The sequence below is a fragment of the Capra hircus genome, chromosome 8 (assembly GCF_001704415.2).
Source record: "Capra hircus breed San Clemente chromosome 8, ASM170441v1, whole genome shotgun sequence".
Lineage (NCBI taxonomy): Eukaryota > Metazoa > Chordata > Mammalia > Artiodactyla > Bovidae > Capra > Capra hircus.
This window is the reverse complement of record NC_030815.1, coordinates 7,511,138-7,526,842: the sequence shown is the minus strand read 5'-3', so window position 1 is coordinate 7,526,842 and position 15,705 is coordinate 7,511,138. Positions and strand designations below refer to the sequence as shown.

The 15,705-nt window shown below is 49.3% G+C and overlaps 1 protein-coding gene across 2 annotated transcripts in view; it reads left to right on the top strand.

Annotated features, from left to right (window-relative positions):
- Positions 1-15,705, top strand: part of GATA4 (GATA binding protein 4) — a 71,363-nt gene that overhangs the window by 33,593 nt on the left and 22,065 nt on the right. Inside the window, exons 3-4 of one of the 2 annotated variants that reach the window (XM_018051831.1) lie at positions 13,456-13,625; positions 14,576-14,701. In XM_018051831.1, coding sequence (XP_017907320.1) covers positions 13,456-13,625; positions 14,576-14,701 — 296 coding nt within the window. The remainder of the gene's footprint in view (positions 1-13,455; positions 13,626-14,575; positions 14,702-15,705) is intronic. The other variant, XM_018051832.1, reaches the window with a different exon arrangement.

Here is a 15,705-nt window from a genome sequence, read left to right as displayed (position 1 = left end):
TTTATTTCTGAGTTTTGGAGACCAAAGCAAGAGAGGTAAAGCTGCTGTTGGTGAATGTTTTGGCTTGTAACACTTCTGGAGCTGGTCCTCGCTGCTCCCAGCATATAAGTTTGGTAAATGTAGTTTGTGGTATTGAAGCAGTAGATGGCTCTCATTCACATCATTGGTGGAGAGTCCTGGGTAACACTCCTGCAGCTATGCTTCTGCGTACTCTGGTGGTTGGAGGACCCCCGCAAGGCCACTGTGTGAGTTTAAATATATCAAGGGGGATCTGGGAAAAGTCTGGGCCATCCTTTCACTCAGTCAGCTGCATTTCTCTGTCTTTATTTCACAATCCTAAATAAAATTTTCATTGAAGAAAGGGTTATGCAGCTTAAAATTAAAAACCCCAAATGACAGAAAAATCGCTGACAGTCATTTATACATTTGATCTGATATTAATCTGGATAATTTTTGAACTAGGAAGGACCTTGATATGTGGTCTAACACTCCCATTGTACGAAGAGGGTCCTAAACATAGGTGCATAGAATGTGTGCTCTCCGGGTCCATTGCCGGGGAGGAACAGTCTCCTGGCCCTACCGTAAGTGATCTTCATCCTTCTTTTTGTTTTATGTTAAGTGAACGCAAAGCTAAACAGAGTCCTCCTGACTCTCCTTAGAATCCACGTTTCATGCAAAAAGCTTGCAGGATAACTAGGTGGATTAGCGGGAGAAGAAAATATAAACTGCTGGTGATTGAATTTAACCTGGGTTTGATTAAATAATCCCTAAGAAACCCCCAGAGGAGGAAAGTAGTCCCATGTATACAGTGCTACACCTTAGCTCCCCTCCCCTTCCAAAAGGCGTAAATCTCCTTGAAATGCCTCCCTAGCATTCAGAGCAATAAAGAGGTCACATTATATCCCCATAAATCTCCCCGGCTGGCTGGCTGGCTGCTGCCATTCCAAGAGGTGAAAGGGAAGTTGTTTCCTTTCGACGGCCACTGGGCTGGAAGGAAAAGGCTTTTCCCTGCAGACCCATTGTCTGGATCCCTGAGGGAGCTGGTCTGGCACTTTGTTCAGTATTTCCTTCCCGTCCTTCCAACCTGTCACAACCTTGAAGAGAGGCTGCAGAGTCAAACGGGCCCAGACTGGCCTGGTATAAGTCTCCTCCAACGGCCCTGATAAAGGGCCTGGCCATAGCGCCTTCTCAGTCTTCCTAATTGATAAAAGGAACAGGATCTAAACAGGCAGTGTGCGTGGGTATAGCCTAGCATTAGAAACCAAGCAGGATTCACCAGGGGCTGGGACCTGAGCTGGTTGAGAAGACTGGACTTGGGGGCACCTCGGGATAAGAACTGGGGTGCTCTGAGAGATGACAGTGGGTCAGTTAGACTGAGAACCTACTTGGGAAGTGGTGGGAGATAAGATGCTCTGATGGGAAATCAGAAAAAGGAATCTTCCCTGCTCTAAATTAAAAACATCACTGCATGAAACAGTGGTGGTGCTGGTGGGGGCTTATTATTTGCTTTATTGCTTTATTTAACCTATAAAAGAATTATTTAATTGCAATGAGGAGGTAAGTTAACATAGTTTACTATTCAAAAGGTTCGCAAGGGAACACAGTTGAAAAGTACTCCAGTACTCCTGAGCCACCAGATTACAGTCTCCCTAGAAGCAGTCAGTATTATCAGTTTCTTGTCTGTCCTAGAGATACTTGGTGTGCGTACAAGCAAATGTTGTGGTAGTTTCAGGTGAACAGGGAAGGGCCCCCGCCTTGCATATGCATGCATCCATTCTCCCCCAGACTCCTCTCCCATCCAGGCTGCCACATAACACTGAACAGAGTTCCCTGTACTGTACAGCAGGTCCTTGTTGGTTATCCATTGTAGATATAGCAGTGTCAGATGCCTCTTCTTTTTTAAAGAGTCTTCTATACCCTGTTCTTACCTTCTAATATTTCACAGCATATTTTGTAAAGAATTCCTTGCTGCTGCTGCTGCTAAGTCACATCAATCGTGTCAGACTCTATGCAACCCCGTAGATGGCAGCCCACCAGGCTCCGCGGTCCCTGGGATTCTCCAGGCAAGAACACCAGAGTGGGTTGCCATTTCCTTCTCCAATGCGTGAAAGTGAAGTCGCTCAGTCGTGTTGGACTCTTAGTGACCCCGTGGACTGCAGCCCACCAGGCTCCTCCGTCCATGGGATTTTCCAGGCAAGAGTACTGAGTGGGTACTGAGAAGGTACCAGTGCCTTCTCCGAAAGAATTCCTTATCAGTGTATAAAAGGTTTTCATTCTTCATGGCTACCCAGCACACCCGCATTGAGTTAATAACAGCTCCATATTGATGAACACAAAAGTTGTTTTCCGAATCCTCTGCTGTTGCAGAAAACAATGCCACTTGAACTATGCTTGCACGTGCAGCATTTTAGGAAAGTGCCAGCGCATCCGCAGGGTAAATTCCTGGAAGTGGGGTTTCTGGATCAGATGCGCTTGTGTTTATCCTCTTGCCGAGATAGCCTCATGTTGCCCACCTCCCTGTCCCCATCTGCTGCTCTCCATCAATGTCCGGTCTGTGTGTTTACCCACAGTCCTCTCCCAGGGCACAGGTAGGTGACTGAGGCAGGCTGGTGGGAGGCCTGGACTCTGCAGAGCCAGAACCAGCGCCGGACTTTGTCCACAGCGAGATTGGCAGGCAGCTTTTGAGTAGCTTGTCACGTACATGCCTGCACTTATTGGTCCTGCCCACTGTGGAAAGGACCTTCCTCCCCCTTCTGTGGGGTGGGAAGACTAGCCTGTGCCTTAGTGGCTACCGGAGTCCTGAGAGGGATATCTGAGCCCTGAGGTCCATGTGCGGAAGGCATTTGGTCATTGGAATGGGAGGATCCTGCGAAACCGAAGGAATGAAGTCGACATCTCCAATCCCCCGGTGCCTAGGCAAAGATGCTTTTGAAAATTAAACATGATATTAGTTATTTTGCAACAGCCTTATTAATATGCATTATGCAAGTAATATGTAATGTACAGGCTGTAAATTTCACTCATTGAAAGTGTACAGGACAGTGGATGGTAGTATGTTCACAGAGTTGTGTGTCTATCTCACAGTCAACTTGAGAACACTTTCATCACGCCATGAAGAACCCTGTACCTATCAACAGACATTCCCATTCCTTCTCCCCCAGCCCCTTGCAACCGCTAATCTACTCTCTGTGGATTTGCTCGTGGATTCTGAACATTTCGTATGAATGGAACCACGCCCTCTGATCTTTGTGACTGGCTTCTTTCACAGTATTAATGTTATTTTTAACCATCCATTTCCCCTGAGCTCAGGGATTTCACACTGCTGTTCCCTCTGCCTCCAATGCCGTTCCCCCAAATACAAAGATGCTTGCTTAATTAGCTGCTGATTTAATGAATTTTGAAGTGTGTTACAGGAAGAGAAAATTCTTGACATAGTGTACTAATTGTCATTTAAAAAATCGACTCGTTTTCTTTTTTTTATTTTTTTACTGTATCTTAGTTTTCTTACTCATTCCCCTACCAGTGAATATTTGAGTTGTTGCTAGTGTTTTGCCATTAACACCTAACATATAAATATTTCTCCCTTCTTGTCTGTCTCTCTCTCTATCTCTGGGAGCATTGGGGAGTCTTTTTGATATATCTTAATGAATTATTAGAGCAATTTTATTGCTAGAGTTGGCTGATTTTTAATGCATTTCGTGGAGTACTTTCCCGTATGCATCCATCCGCACACCCAGATGGGTGTATAATATATATATATATATATATACACACACACACAGATGGGTGTATATGTACACTATGTGTATATGTGTATTTATAGCTAGGAGAACTTGTGGCCCTGTGTAGATAATTCCCTCACCTGAATTATGATGTGTGTCCAGGAACATGGATCTCAGTGGCCAGGCAATCAGGCAGGGCAGGAGCGGAGCCTTCAGATGTACGCTGTCCTACTGGTGTGACCGCTGCCTCACTGAGTGCTTTAGGGCGCTGGATTTTGAAATCTGTTCAGTCAAAATGTTCTGAGTTTCTGTTGTGTGCGGAGCACTGCAGATGAAGTGAACCGGCCTCAGAGCAGCATGGGGCTGGGGAGGGCAAAGATCAGGTCACAGAATGTTCTGGAAACTTAGATGACTTACTCACCATCTTTGGACCTTGGTTTCCTCCACCAAATGTCCACATAGTCACCCAGACATCTCTTCCAGTTTTCGAGACTTGTGTGCCCACCCTCCAGGAGCCAGCACCAGGATGAGGGGCTGCTCAGAGCTTACCAGGCACAGAGAAGGAATGGGGGTGTGTTTTGGGCTCAGTACCCAGAGTCCAGGAAGCAGCAAATATTTTCTGTGGCCAATGCCCGCCCAGGGCTCCTGTGGCTGTAGCTGAGCCAAAGGCTAAACCCAGCCTGAACCCGGGGAGCTGGGAGACGTCAGTGGCCAACTAGAGAAGCCAGCATTCAGAGCAGTTTGGGGCACCTCTCTCCTTGCATTCTGCGTACACCTTGTCTGGGAGGTGGTGACACTGGGGAGGAACGAGTGTCCGGGGGCCCCCGGGGGAGTAAGTGTCAGGGTTGTAGGTCTTATACCTGAGTTCTGCCAAGAGTGGCCATACGTCTGATGTTAAGCCAGTTACCTGATGTGAACAGCCAACTTACTAGAAAAGACGCTGATGCTGGGAAAGATTGAAGACAAAAGAAGAGGGTGGCAGAGGATGAGATGGTTGGATGGCATCACTGATCCAATGGACGTGAACCTGGACAAACTCGGGAGAGAGTGAGGGACAGGGAGGCCTGGCGTGCTGCAGTCCATGGGGTGGCGAAGAGTTGGACGCGACTTAGCAACTGAACAACAGCAAAGCAGTAACCCAGAATAATTAGTAACAAGCACCTTTCCCTCAGAAGTGTCCTGCTGTAAATGACGAGTCATGTGGTACCCTAGCCAGTCCAATGGAGTGGGCGGGGGGGTGGTGCAAAGAGGAGGAGCCGCTAGTTCCAGGTTTAGAGGCGGAGGGCTGCAGGACAGGGTGTCTCTTGGATGCCGCAGCTGACAGAGTCCTCACTCATGTCTGCAGGGTTCTTCCCCAGGCCCCTTGGGGAAGCCTCTGGGCAGCTCATCCACTGGGTAAAAATGGACAGGATGTGGGAAGGGGGAGCCCACAGAGGACCAGGAGACCACTTGGCAAAACAGTGTTTGTAAAAACATTTATTGTTAGAAGGATAAAATATCAACATTAGGAAGAGTTTTAAAATCGAAATTAAAACACAACACAATCTTTTGAGTGTCTCTTTGTTTATTTGTCTACTTTGAAGATAGTTTCCCAAGCCCATGCGTCACAAGTGGAAAGGGGCCATGGGGACCCTCTCCCGGGAGTCTACATGTGTTTCGCTTATAGATACAGCAAGCAAAGTAAATATGCTCAGAACCTAACGCCGTGGATAATCACGAGGCGGTCTGTATCCTTCATGGACTTAACCGTGCACAATGCGGGAGGCTCAGGACACGATGCTCACCAAGGATCAGCTGTGAGTTCTAAAGCACCCAGAGGCCTTCCCTGGTTGTTCAGTGGTAAAGAATCCACCTGCCAGTGCAGGACGTGCAGGTTTGATTCCTGATCCAGGAAGATCCCGCAGGCCATGGAGCACCTGAGCCCACGAGCTGTAACTACTGAGCTTGTGCTCCAGGGCCCAGCAGACAACTGCTGAGCCCGTGTACCGCAGCTAGGTGAGCCCTCGCGCCCTAGAGCCCGTGTTCCGAAACCAGAGCAGCCGCCGGGGTGAGAGGCCTGAGCACTGCAACTAGACAGCAGCCCCCGCACCGAAACTATAGAGGGAAACTCACACAGCAACAAAGACACGGCCAAGTAAACAAATACAAACCTAAAGCTCCCAGAAATTTCTCCCACGTCAGCGACTACCCCTTCAGTCATGGGGAAATCTTTACACGCTAATTATATCCCTATACCTGGGGACTCTTGAGGGTCACAGAGAGGCAGGCCAGGAGGCATTTCCCAAGCTGGTGTGCTGAACGGCATTGAAACGCACGTGGCTTGAGATGCTTCTGTGGTGCAGGTGAGCTGGGTAAATCGGTGCTGGACTGCTTGTGGTCCTCGCTGCTAACATGTCATGTCACAACTGTCTTGCACATAGTGATTTTTTAATTGCTCATGTTCAAAAATCACTGTCTGCTACTGGGAGGAGAATCAGGCCCCCGGCAAGATGCTCAAGCCATCCATCTGCCGGCAGGACCTGGTGGAACTCTGGGCCCACGGTTAAGAGACTGGCCAGTCTCTCTGGGTTGAAATCTGAGCTCCTCTATTTACTGGACAAGACTTAACTTCTCTGAACCCCACTAACATACCTCTTTCGGGCCTCCCTCCCACTCTGTCCCTGCTGTGAATGCAGACCAAACAGGAATGGAGGCGGATGCTTGGGAGCCTGTAGAGCTTCAAGAAAGGATCAGTTGGTCCACAGAATGGAAAGGCTTGTCTCTTCCCACAGCTGCTTCTGTGTCATCACTGGTTGCCCCACGGAGTCTTTCTCTGTGTGACGTGTCATTTTTCTTAACGTATTCAGTTCAGTCCCTCAGTTGTGTGTGACCCTTTGCAACCCCATGGACTGCAGCATGCCAGGTCTCCGTGTCCACCACCAACTCCCAGAGCTTGCTCAAACTCAAGTCCATCGAGTCGCTGATTCCATCCATCTCATCCTTTGTCATCCCCCTCTCCTCCTGCCTTCAGTCTTTCCCAGCATCAGGGTCTTTTCCAATTAGTCAGTTCTTCACATCAGGTGGCCAAAGCATATGAGGTGGTATTAATTCTTGGCAGCATGATGTCCTTTCAGGATGTCCTTGCTTACTTGTGATTATTTTCTTAACCTGACCCATTCTTTAACTCTCACCTCAAGTCCAAAGCCAGGCTCCTCGGTAAATGCTACTCGAGTGTGTATGTCTGTCGGTGGACATCTATTTCCAGTACGATTACAATAGTCATCTGAAGAAAAGTTTAAAGGTCTCTCATATCACTCAGTGGATATTAAGGAATGTAGTTCAGGGACTTCCCTGGGGGTCCAGTGGTTACGGCTCTGTGCTTCCATTGCAGGGGACATGGGTTCGATCCCTGGTCCAGGAGCTAAGATCCTATAAGCCACATGGTGTGGCAAAAAAAAGTAGGAAGAAAGGAAAGAAAAAGAAATGTAGTGGGTCTCATGTTTCATGCAGGTTCTTCTCAGCTTCCTTATTTGTAAATGTCTGAAGCTATCCCGCCCCTCGTGGGTCAGGGTTGGGGTGTAGTGGGTGCTCTCTGTGCATCTCCCGCGTGCCCTGCCGGGCGCTCAGAGGCAGGCCCCCAGCTCCCGCTCCGCAGGGCAGCTCCAGCCCGGCCCAGCGGGAACCGCTTCTGTTTAGCAGGAGCTTCCAAAGTAGGTGCTCTAATCCTGCCAGCCAGCCGGCCGCCGCCTGAGCTGTGTCTGCCTCCCCGCCCAGCTGCCTGTCACCGGCCGGGCCTGACGAAGCCCAGAAGACCGAAGGCTCAGTCGCTGCCCAAAAACCTTGGGATTTGTTTGCTGCTCGTGCCTCAAACCGAGGCGCCAGCCCAGGGGCAGAGCCTGGCCTGTCGGGAAATCCAAGCACAGTGTCCGCTGAACTTTGGATGGGACTCGGGGCTGGGCTTCAGCAGGGGACGTCTGAGTGGGGCTGGACGTCCTGAAGCCCCTTTGGCTCTGTCCCATCTCTGGGCAGCCCCTCCACTCTGTTCACCCGGCCTGGCCTCGCACCCACTCTGGCCTTGATTTTGCACCACTGAATTAGTCCTCTGGGCATGGGTAATTTCCATTGTGTTTGTGTGTCTTCCCTCCCCAGATAGACTGCAGAGTGTCCTGGGACAGCTGAGGATGTGCTGGGGGTGGGCGTGAGGGGTGGGGCTTGGTGATGAAGCCCAGGCTTCATGGCAATTTGCTGCATTTAATAAAATTATTTGCTTTGAGTTGTGCATCCCCAGCTGGATCAAGACAACTTAGGGCAGAGATTTTTGCCCCAGTTTTGCCTAATATGGGCTTCCCTGGTGGCTCAGACAGAAAAGAATCTGTCTACAATGCAAGAGACCTGGGTGGAAAAGATCCTCTGGAGAAGGGAATGGCAACCCACTCCAGTATTCTTGCCTGGAGAATTCTTGCCATGGACAGAAGAGCCTGGTGGGCTACAGTTCTTGGGGTCACAAAGACTTGGAGACGACTGAGCAACTAACACTTCCACGTTTTATGCTTTGCCTAGTTTATCTCTATGTCCAGCACTTGCTTCAAAGGCAGGCAGAGCAGACACACACACACACACGGCAGGTATCTGGGCTCTGGTGCCCCCACCAGAAGCACAGGCACCTGGTGCACTCAGCATCTGAGGACTGGGGGAGAGGAGGGTCTCTTCCCTCCCAGCTCTGGCTCAAGACCCAGCAAGTGGTAGCCCCCCTGAAGAGGGAAGGCATGAGGGGCACCTTTGTAGCAGAGCAGAGCCAGCTTTGCTGCTCCAACCCAGCGGCTGGCATGAACGTGGCCAAGTCCATCAGCCTGAGCTCGCGCTCTCTGTCTGTAGGGAGACAAAACAGCTTTCTCGCAGTACCCAGTGGATGCTGCCAACTGTGATCCCGGTCTCTGAGTCCTCTCACTTCTCCCCCACCACCTCCCCTCTCTTCCTCTCCCATCAGCCCCTCTCCCAGCCCTGACTTGCTGGCCAGCCTGTGGGTGGGTTCCCCAAGATTGATGGAGCCGGCCAGGAGAGGTCAGCTCCCAGCCCGTGTTTGCGTCAGCTAGCCATGGGGGAAGTCAGGGTGGGATCCTTCAACCTCCTGGCCCACATTTTTCTTGCAGGCACTTGGGTGGGCGTAGTCTGCCTTAATTCCTAGGCATATCCGTACTATTAATAAATTGGACACAGAACAAACCAGGCTGGGTTTGTGCCCCTCCTTTAAAAGATTTTTTTAATTGGGCATGGATGAAGTGAGGAGTTAAATCCCCAGTCCCGGGGTGAGGGCTCAATTCATTTTCTGCTTTTGGTTGCTAAAATGATCATGAATTAAGAGTTCCCATGAGGAGCAGCCCCAGACCAATCAACCTGCCTGCAAGTTCACTCTGCCTGTGAGTCTCAAACTGGGTCAACTCTGAGAGCGATACACCTTACAACTGAGAAAAGGTCAGATTTCCAAATCTAGCTCTTCTGTCTGTTCCCTCTCCCCAAATCCCAGCTCCCAGTTTCTCCCTGGTTGTTCCCACTCTCTCCCAACCCCTCCAGCCCTGACAATAACCCATCACTGTTATCCCATTGGGTGTTTGCAGACCTCTTTACAGCCATTGTTGTGAGGTTTTTTTTTTTCCTTTTATTTGCAAAGTACTTTACAACTTTTATTACAAGTCTTTCCTCTGAATATGGGGTAACATTGACCCACTTCTGAGAGCTGGATTCCCATTGCCTAGGTGGTTGGTCCAGATCCCAAGATGCCCGGCACTGGGTGGGTGGGGCTTTTGATGGCCATGGCCTTCCTCATTAGAAATCAGGCTGCTGCCCACTTGCCCTCGGGAAGTTCCACCCAGGGCACGTCTATGTAATGAGGCGGTTGTTACCAAGGTTCACACAGATGTTAGTGCTGGTTTGGGGCTCCCAGCCTGTCGCCTCCCACCTCCCCCAGAGCGGGAGCTCAGCAGCAGTGTTTGAACTTGCTTTCCCTTCTTCGGTCCATCAGGATCCTGCTTGTGTCAGATGTAAGAGAATAAAAGGTCCCTTCCCCCATGGCATAGTGGGAGTTGCTGCAAATGATCAAAAATTTTTGTTTTCTTATTTTTTCATCATATTTAAAAGTTAAGCAATTATAACATTTCAGAATGATGCTTTGAAAAATGAACAAGCCACACAATTTATTAGCCTAATTTAAGAAGCCCCTTCCTGGCGGTCTCAGCTGCCCTCACAGTGTATAGGATGTTTTGCAGGTTGCATTTTTTATTTAACATGGGAGGTAGGCATTTTTCTCTGTCATTAGGTTGTCTTCGTCATAATCATTTACGTTTGTGTAACATTCCATTGAGTAGGTCAGGTGACAAGATCTGGTAGAAGACTTGGAGACTTTGCCCATTTGGAGGTGTAGGTTGTAGGCAGACGCGGTGCATTTACGATGCTTTTAGGAAGCTCGTCCTTAACAGCTTTCCTTTGGCTGCTGTTGTAACGCCTGACTCTTCAATCTGGGTCAGACTTCGGCGCCTTCTACCTTAGACAAGCAGTCTCTACCACCATAATACCCAACTTGCTTCAGATATGTGTCCCAGGGCCTCCCTGGTGGCCCCGTGGTAGAGAATCCACCTGCCAATGCAGGAGACACGGGTTCTATCCCTGGTCTGAGACGATCTCATGCCATGGAGCAACTGAGCTCATGTTCAGCAACAAGAGAGGCCACCTCGATGAGAAGCCCCTGTATACTCAGGGCACTGCAACTAGGGAGTAGCCCCCACTTGCCACAACTAGAGAAGGCCCTTGTGCAGCGGTGAAGACCCAGCACAGCCCCCCCATTGTTTTTTTTTTTAAAGATACATGGCCCAAATGAGTTCATTTATACTGTTATTCATTGCTGATACTCTGGCCCAGTTTGCCCAAACAGGGCATTGGTGTTCATAGCTCCTATGACCTCTATCAGAGTGCTTAAATAGCAGGTACTCAGTAAATATTTGTCAGTGACAAATACATACTTGCCGACCTCCAGTGCCTTTCCCCAGCCTGTAAAATAGTTGCTTGACTGTGTAACCCATTCTGTGTGGCAGGTGAGAAGGTGTTTCTAACACAAACCTTGGTGTTGGGTTCTCAACGAGTCAGGCTAGTAACCAGCAGAGAGACTGGAACTGCTGGGGAGGCTCCTGGGATGAGACCTTCCTTGTCTGGGATGTAAAACAGTAAGTGTGAAGAGAAAAGGGAATGTCCCCTCCAAAAAAAGAGGAATGGATTGAGAAACCTCTGTGCAGCCTTCTTTAGATGAACCGGAACATAGGAAAGAGATTGGTTTGTTCATCTTTAAAAGGAGAAGACTGTGAATCTTTATCTGTGAGAGGCACGTTCTGAAATATTTATGAGTGAAATGGCAGAAAGTCTGAGAGTTTCTTAAAAAAAAAAAAATCAGGTAGGGAAAGTGGGTGGAGGTATACATGAGACAAGATTGGCCACAAAATGTTGAAAGCTGGATGGTAATTAAATAAGAGTTCGTTTTCCCATTTGGGCCACATTTGGGCCTGAAAAAAAAAAAAAAGAAGAATTGAGTTGTACTGGGTTTGGAATGGGAAGGTGCTGTGGAAAGCCCTCTGTCCGGAGTTAGACCCGAATGACAGGTATGTATCTTGAGGCTGTAGCGCCATCTAGTGTTGATTGCAAACACGCTACAAATGAGGACATTGCAAGCGCCTCTCTTTGGTCTGAGGGCCTTTTATGAACTCCCTTGGCCTTTCCAGCCCTCTCACCAAAAGGCTGGGCCAGGTCAGCAGGGCAAGCAGGCAAGCATGGGGTGGCAGTGGTGGGTGGAGGGTGACGTGCAGGTTGTTGACGCCTCCCCCAGGTTTGGGAAAGAAAGCTGAGTACAGGAGTCGTCATGCCATGTGGGGCTCTGAAGGCCAGTGACCTTGCTGGAGGGTTCTCAGTGTGACCTGGGTGCAAAAATAGCCTCTCTTGTGACTGTGTGTGCTCAGCTCCCCAGACTGAGCAAACAGCCCCTCACACCTGCACACTATTGACTCACAGTTACTTGTTTGCAGGTGCAAATGACTGTTTGTGTACCCAGACTTGAGGGGAGGGCCCCCCACCATCCTTTTCTCTCTTAGCTCATGTTCCCTTAGAGCAGGTAGTGGGCCCACAGAACTGGCAGAATGTGAGACCTTAACCCCCAGGGCAAGGGGGCTAAGTCCTGATGGCAGAGAAAGGTGTTACCCTCCTCCTCAAGTCTCCCTGTGAACTAGAGAAAAATCCACTCTTGCTTCTCGTAGTAGGATGAGAACAATCTGGACACCAGAGTGGCTGTATTTAGGGACAGAAAATTAGAAAGTATATAAAATTTGTCAAAATAGGAAGCAGTACTGTGGAGTCAGAGAGACTTCTGGGAGTTCTCAACCAGGCTTTATATAGATAACAGGGAATAAGAAAACTGGCCCAACGTATCTCAGCAGGATGACATGAGTGAGATATGTCAGTTGTTACATTCTATAGACATTAGGACTTCCTTGGTGGTCCAGTGGTTAAGACTTTGAGCTCCCGATGCAGGGAGCTTGAGTTCGATCCCTGGTCAGTGAACTAGATCCCACATGCTACAACTAAGACCCAGTATGGCCAAATCAGTCAATCTATCGATAAGTAAATATTAAAAAATTTCTATAGACCATGGAAGACAAAGGGGATGGGGAGGGAGGGGCATGTGAGTGAGTGCAGGGGAGTGGCAGGGATGGCCACGTTCCTGTGGACGGGTTCCACTCTAAGGCATCGTTGCTCATAATATGCACCTTTATTTCTTTGTTCCAGTAAGCAAGAAAAATGTCAAACTTGGACATAGCATAATCATACAGATATTGAAATGAGAAAAATGAATTACAACCTTCTCATGCAGGGAAGTTTGAAAATTTCAAGAGCTTTCAAAAAAGAGAGTCCCTTTGGCTCAGTAATTCTATATCTAGGGGAATATCCTGAGATATAACCAGAAATGCTAAGAGTGGTTTACTGAATGAGCTGTGTCTACAAAAATCAGAAACGGGGTAATGGCTTAGTAAAAATTCAATGAGAATAAAGGATGGTGCATTTCTGTGATGGGATAATATACACTAAAGTTTCTGAAGAATTTCTAATATGGGAAAATGCTTTGATATGAACTGAAAAGACAGGCTCAAAATGATATGGCCTGACCTCAAGTAGGCAAACCTATGTCAATATATAAAGTATTACCAAGGATGTAATAGAACAAACTTAATAACATGGTGATCTTTGAGTTATAGGACTACATGTGTTTCCTATATTCTTTTTACACATTTCAGCATTTAACTTTCTTGAAGTAAATATTTATTATCTTTTTACTGAAAAGGAACTGAAATCTCAATTCTGAAAGGGAAAAAAGAGAGAAAGAAGGTCTTGAGTGGAACTCAGTGTCGGGTGAGACCCCAGCTCTGAAGGAGCGGGAGGTCCAGGTGCTGGTGGTTTCTGCCGCCCTCCCTTCCTGTTGTCACAACCAGGGAGAGCCCTGCTGTGTCTGTGATGTCGGCGGTAAAATGTCCACTCCCCAGGACAGGCCTTGGAGCCGGTTCTCCAGGGTGAGGGCAGAGTGAGCAAGAACATGGCAGCCCAAGGTGACCCGTCTGCCCCTCCTTGCAAGGAAAGGCCATTGTTACTGTGGTCTCTGGGTTGTCCGATGTGAGGTTTCCGGGCATAAGCAGAGAGCTAATCCTCTGTGTCGCTTCCCACCCAGTAGATATGTTTGATGACTTCTCGGAAGGCAGAGAGTGTGTCAACTGCGGGGCCATGTCCACCCCTCTGTGGCGGCGGGACGGGACAGGACACTACCTGTGCAACGCCTGCGGCCTCTACCACAAGATGAACGGCATCAACCGGCCCCTCATCAAGCCCCAGCGCCGCCTGGTAAGCCAGGGCCTGGTGCCGCGTGGCCAGGGCAGGGGCAGGGGGCTTGCGTCTCTGCTTCTCTCAGTTCCTGGCTTCGGGCTCAGCCTCGGTGGGAAGCTCCTGGTTTCGAATCTGGGGGTTTCGAGTTATCTGTCAAAGAAGGTGCAGGTTGAAGGGTTGGATGGGTGGCAAAGAGTCATTTCTTCCACCTTCAGTGTTAGTTTGAACTGTGAGGATGGTCCGGCCGGTTTAGTTCAACCCCTTAATTATGCAGAAGTGAAAAGCGAGGCTATGCCTTGCCTGCCTTGCGTGGTGTGTCTCCTGTGCTCACGGCAACCCCATGAGGAAGGCCGACTCTTGCTTTTTATGTTGTGACCTCCTCAGTTTTCAGTTGATCCGCTGACAGACCCAAAGATTATGTGAGGGTGTGCTGGGCCCTGTGGCTGGGGAGGAGATAGAAGCAAGTTTTGGCTCCTAATTTCCTGGTCATTTCCACCAAGATTTAATTTTGACCAATAGCTTTCACAGATACCAGGGAAGGAAGAGCAGATTGGATAAACCCTGGTGCTTGCTTCCCTCTCTTGAAGTCAGTGTCTGAAGTCTCTGGGATACAGTGATTGTCAACTCCCACCCCTGAGGCCCAGGTTAATTCTACTTTGGGGAGAAGTTTTACTGGGTACAGTGCCCAGTGGTTGCTGGGCTCTTCCCTGACGTGAGTGACTGATAATGTCGCTGACGCAGCAGGAATGACCAGGATTTGCTGTCTCGGGCAGCCCAGCCCTCGGTCCCATGCACCCGTGAAAGGCTGGGGCACCCGATTCCCAGCATCCGGGCATCGCAGCACCGGAGCATCCCTTGCGGTGGCGGCGAGCCTGAGACTCGCGTGGCCCCGCCCCGCGGTTGCTCCTGGTGAAGCAGATGCCGCGGCACCTGCCTTGGGCCTGAAGGGTCTGTCTCCTGTGTTGCAGTCTGCCTCGCGCCGAGTGGGCCTCTCCTGCGCCAACTGCCAGACCACCACCACCACGCTGTGGCGCCGCAACGCCGAGGGCGAGCCAGTGTGTAATGCCTGCGGCCTCTACATGAAGCTCCATGGCGTAAGGCTCCCTCCGCACCACCTCCCGTACCCCGAAGCTTGGGTCTCATCCCTCTTCTTCCCCACAGATCATAATTCATTGTCTGCTTCTTACATATACTTCAATCTGGAAGGTCCAGAGACTGTCTTACAGCAGTCTATTAAGGCTGCTGAAACAATGCCATAGCCTGGGCAGCTGGGGTCTCCTGCATTGCAGGTGGATTCTTTACTGAGTGAGCCCCCGGGAGGCCCACGGGGCAGCGTGTGTGTGTGTGTGTGTGTTAGTCATTCAGTCATGTCCAGCTCTTTGCAACCCCAGGGACTGGAGCCTGCCAGGCTCCTCTGTCCAAGGGAGATTCTCCAGGCAAGAATTCTCCAGGCAAGTTCTCTGGAGTGGGTAGCTATTCCCTTCTTCAGGGGATCTTCCCTACCGAGAGATCTAACCCAGGCCTCCTACATTCCAGGTGGATTCTTTACTGTCTGAGCCACCAGGGAAGCCCTCCTGAGCAGCTTAACCAACAAGAATTAATTTCTGTGGTTCTAGAAGCTGGAGGTCTGAGATCAGAGGCCAGATCAAGGGAGGACCCCCTGTCTGGTGGCAGACTTCTTACTGTGTCCTTACATGGTGGAAGGGGCAAGGATGCTGTGGGGTCTCCTGTATAAGGCCACTAATCCCATTCATCAGGGCTCAACCTCATGACCTCATCATCTTCCAAAGGCACCACCTCCTAACACAATCACCTTGGATTATAGGCTTGTGAACATATCAGTTTGAGGAGGATACACATTCAGACCATAGCAGAGACATTGCTAGGGAACATCGCTTCCATCTTTAATACTACATAAGTCTAATTCCTGTTTGACCGATGGAGAGACTCAAAAGTAGTCTGTATATGTGGTAGTATGATATATAACAAAGATAACAATTCAATGGATAAAGAATAGGTTTTTAAGAATGCTTGTACTGACACAGTCTGGAACACAAAAATGAAACTTGGCCTCTACCTCCTACCAAAACCAAAAATA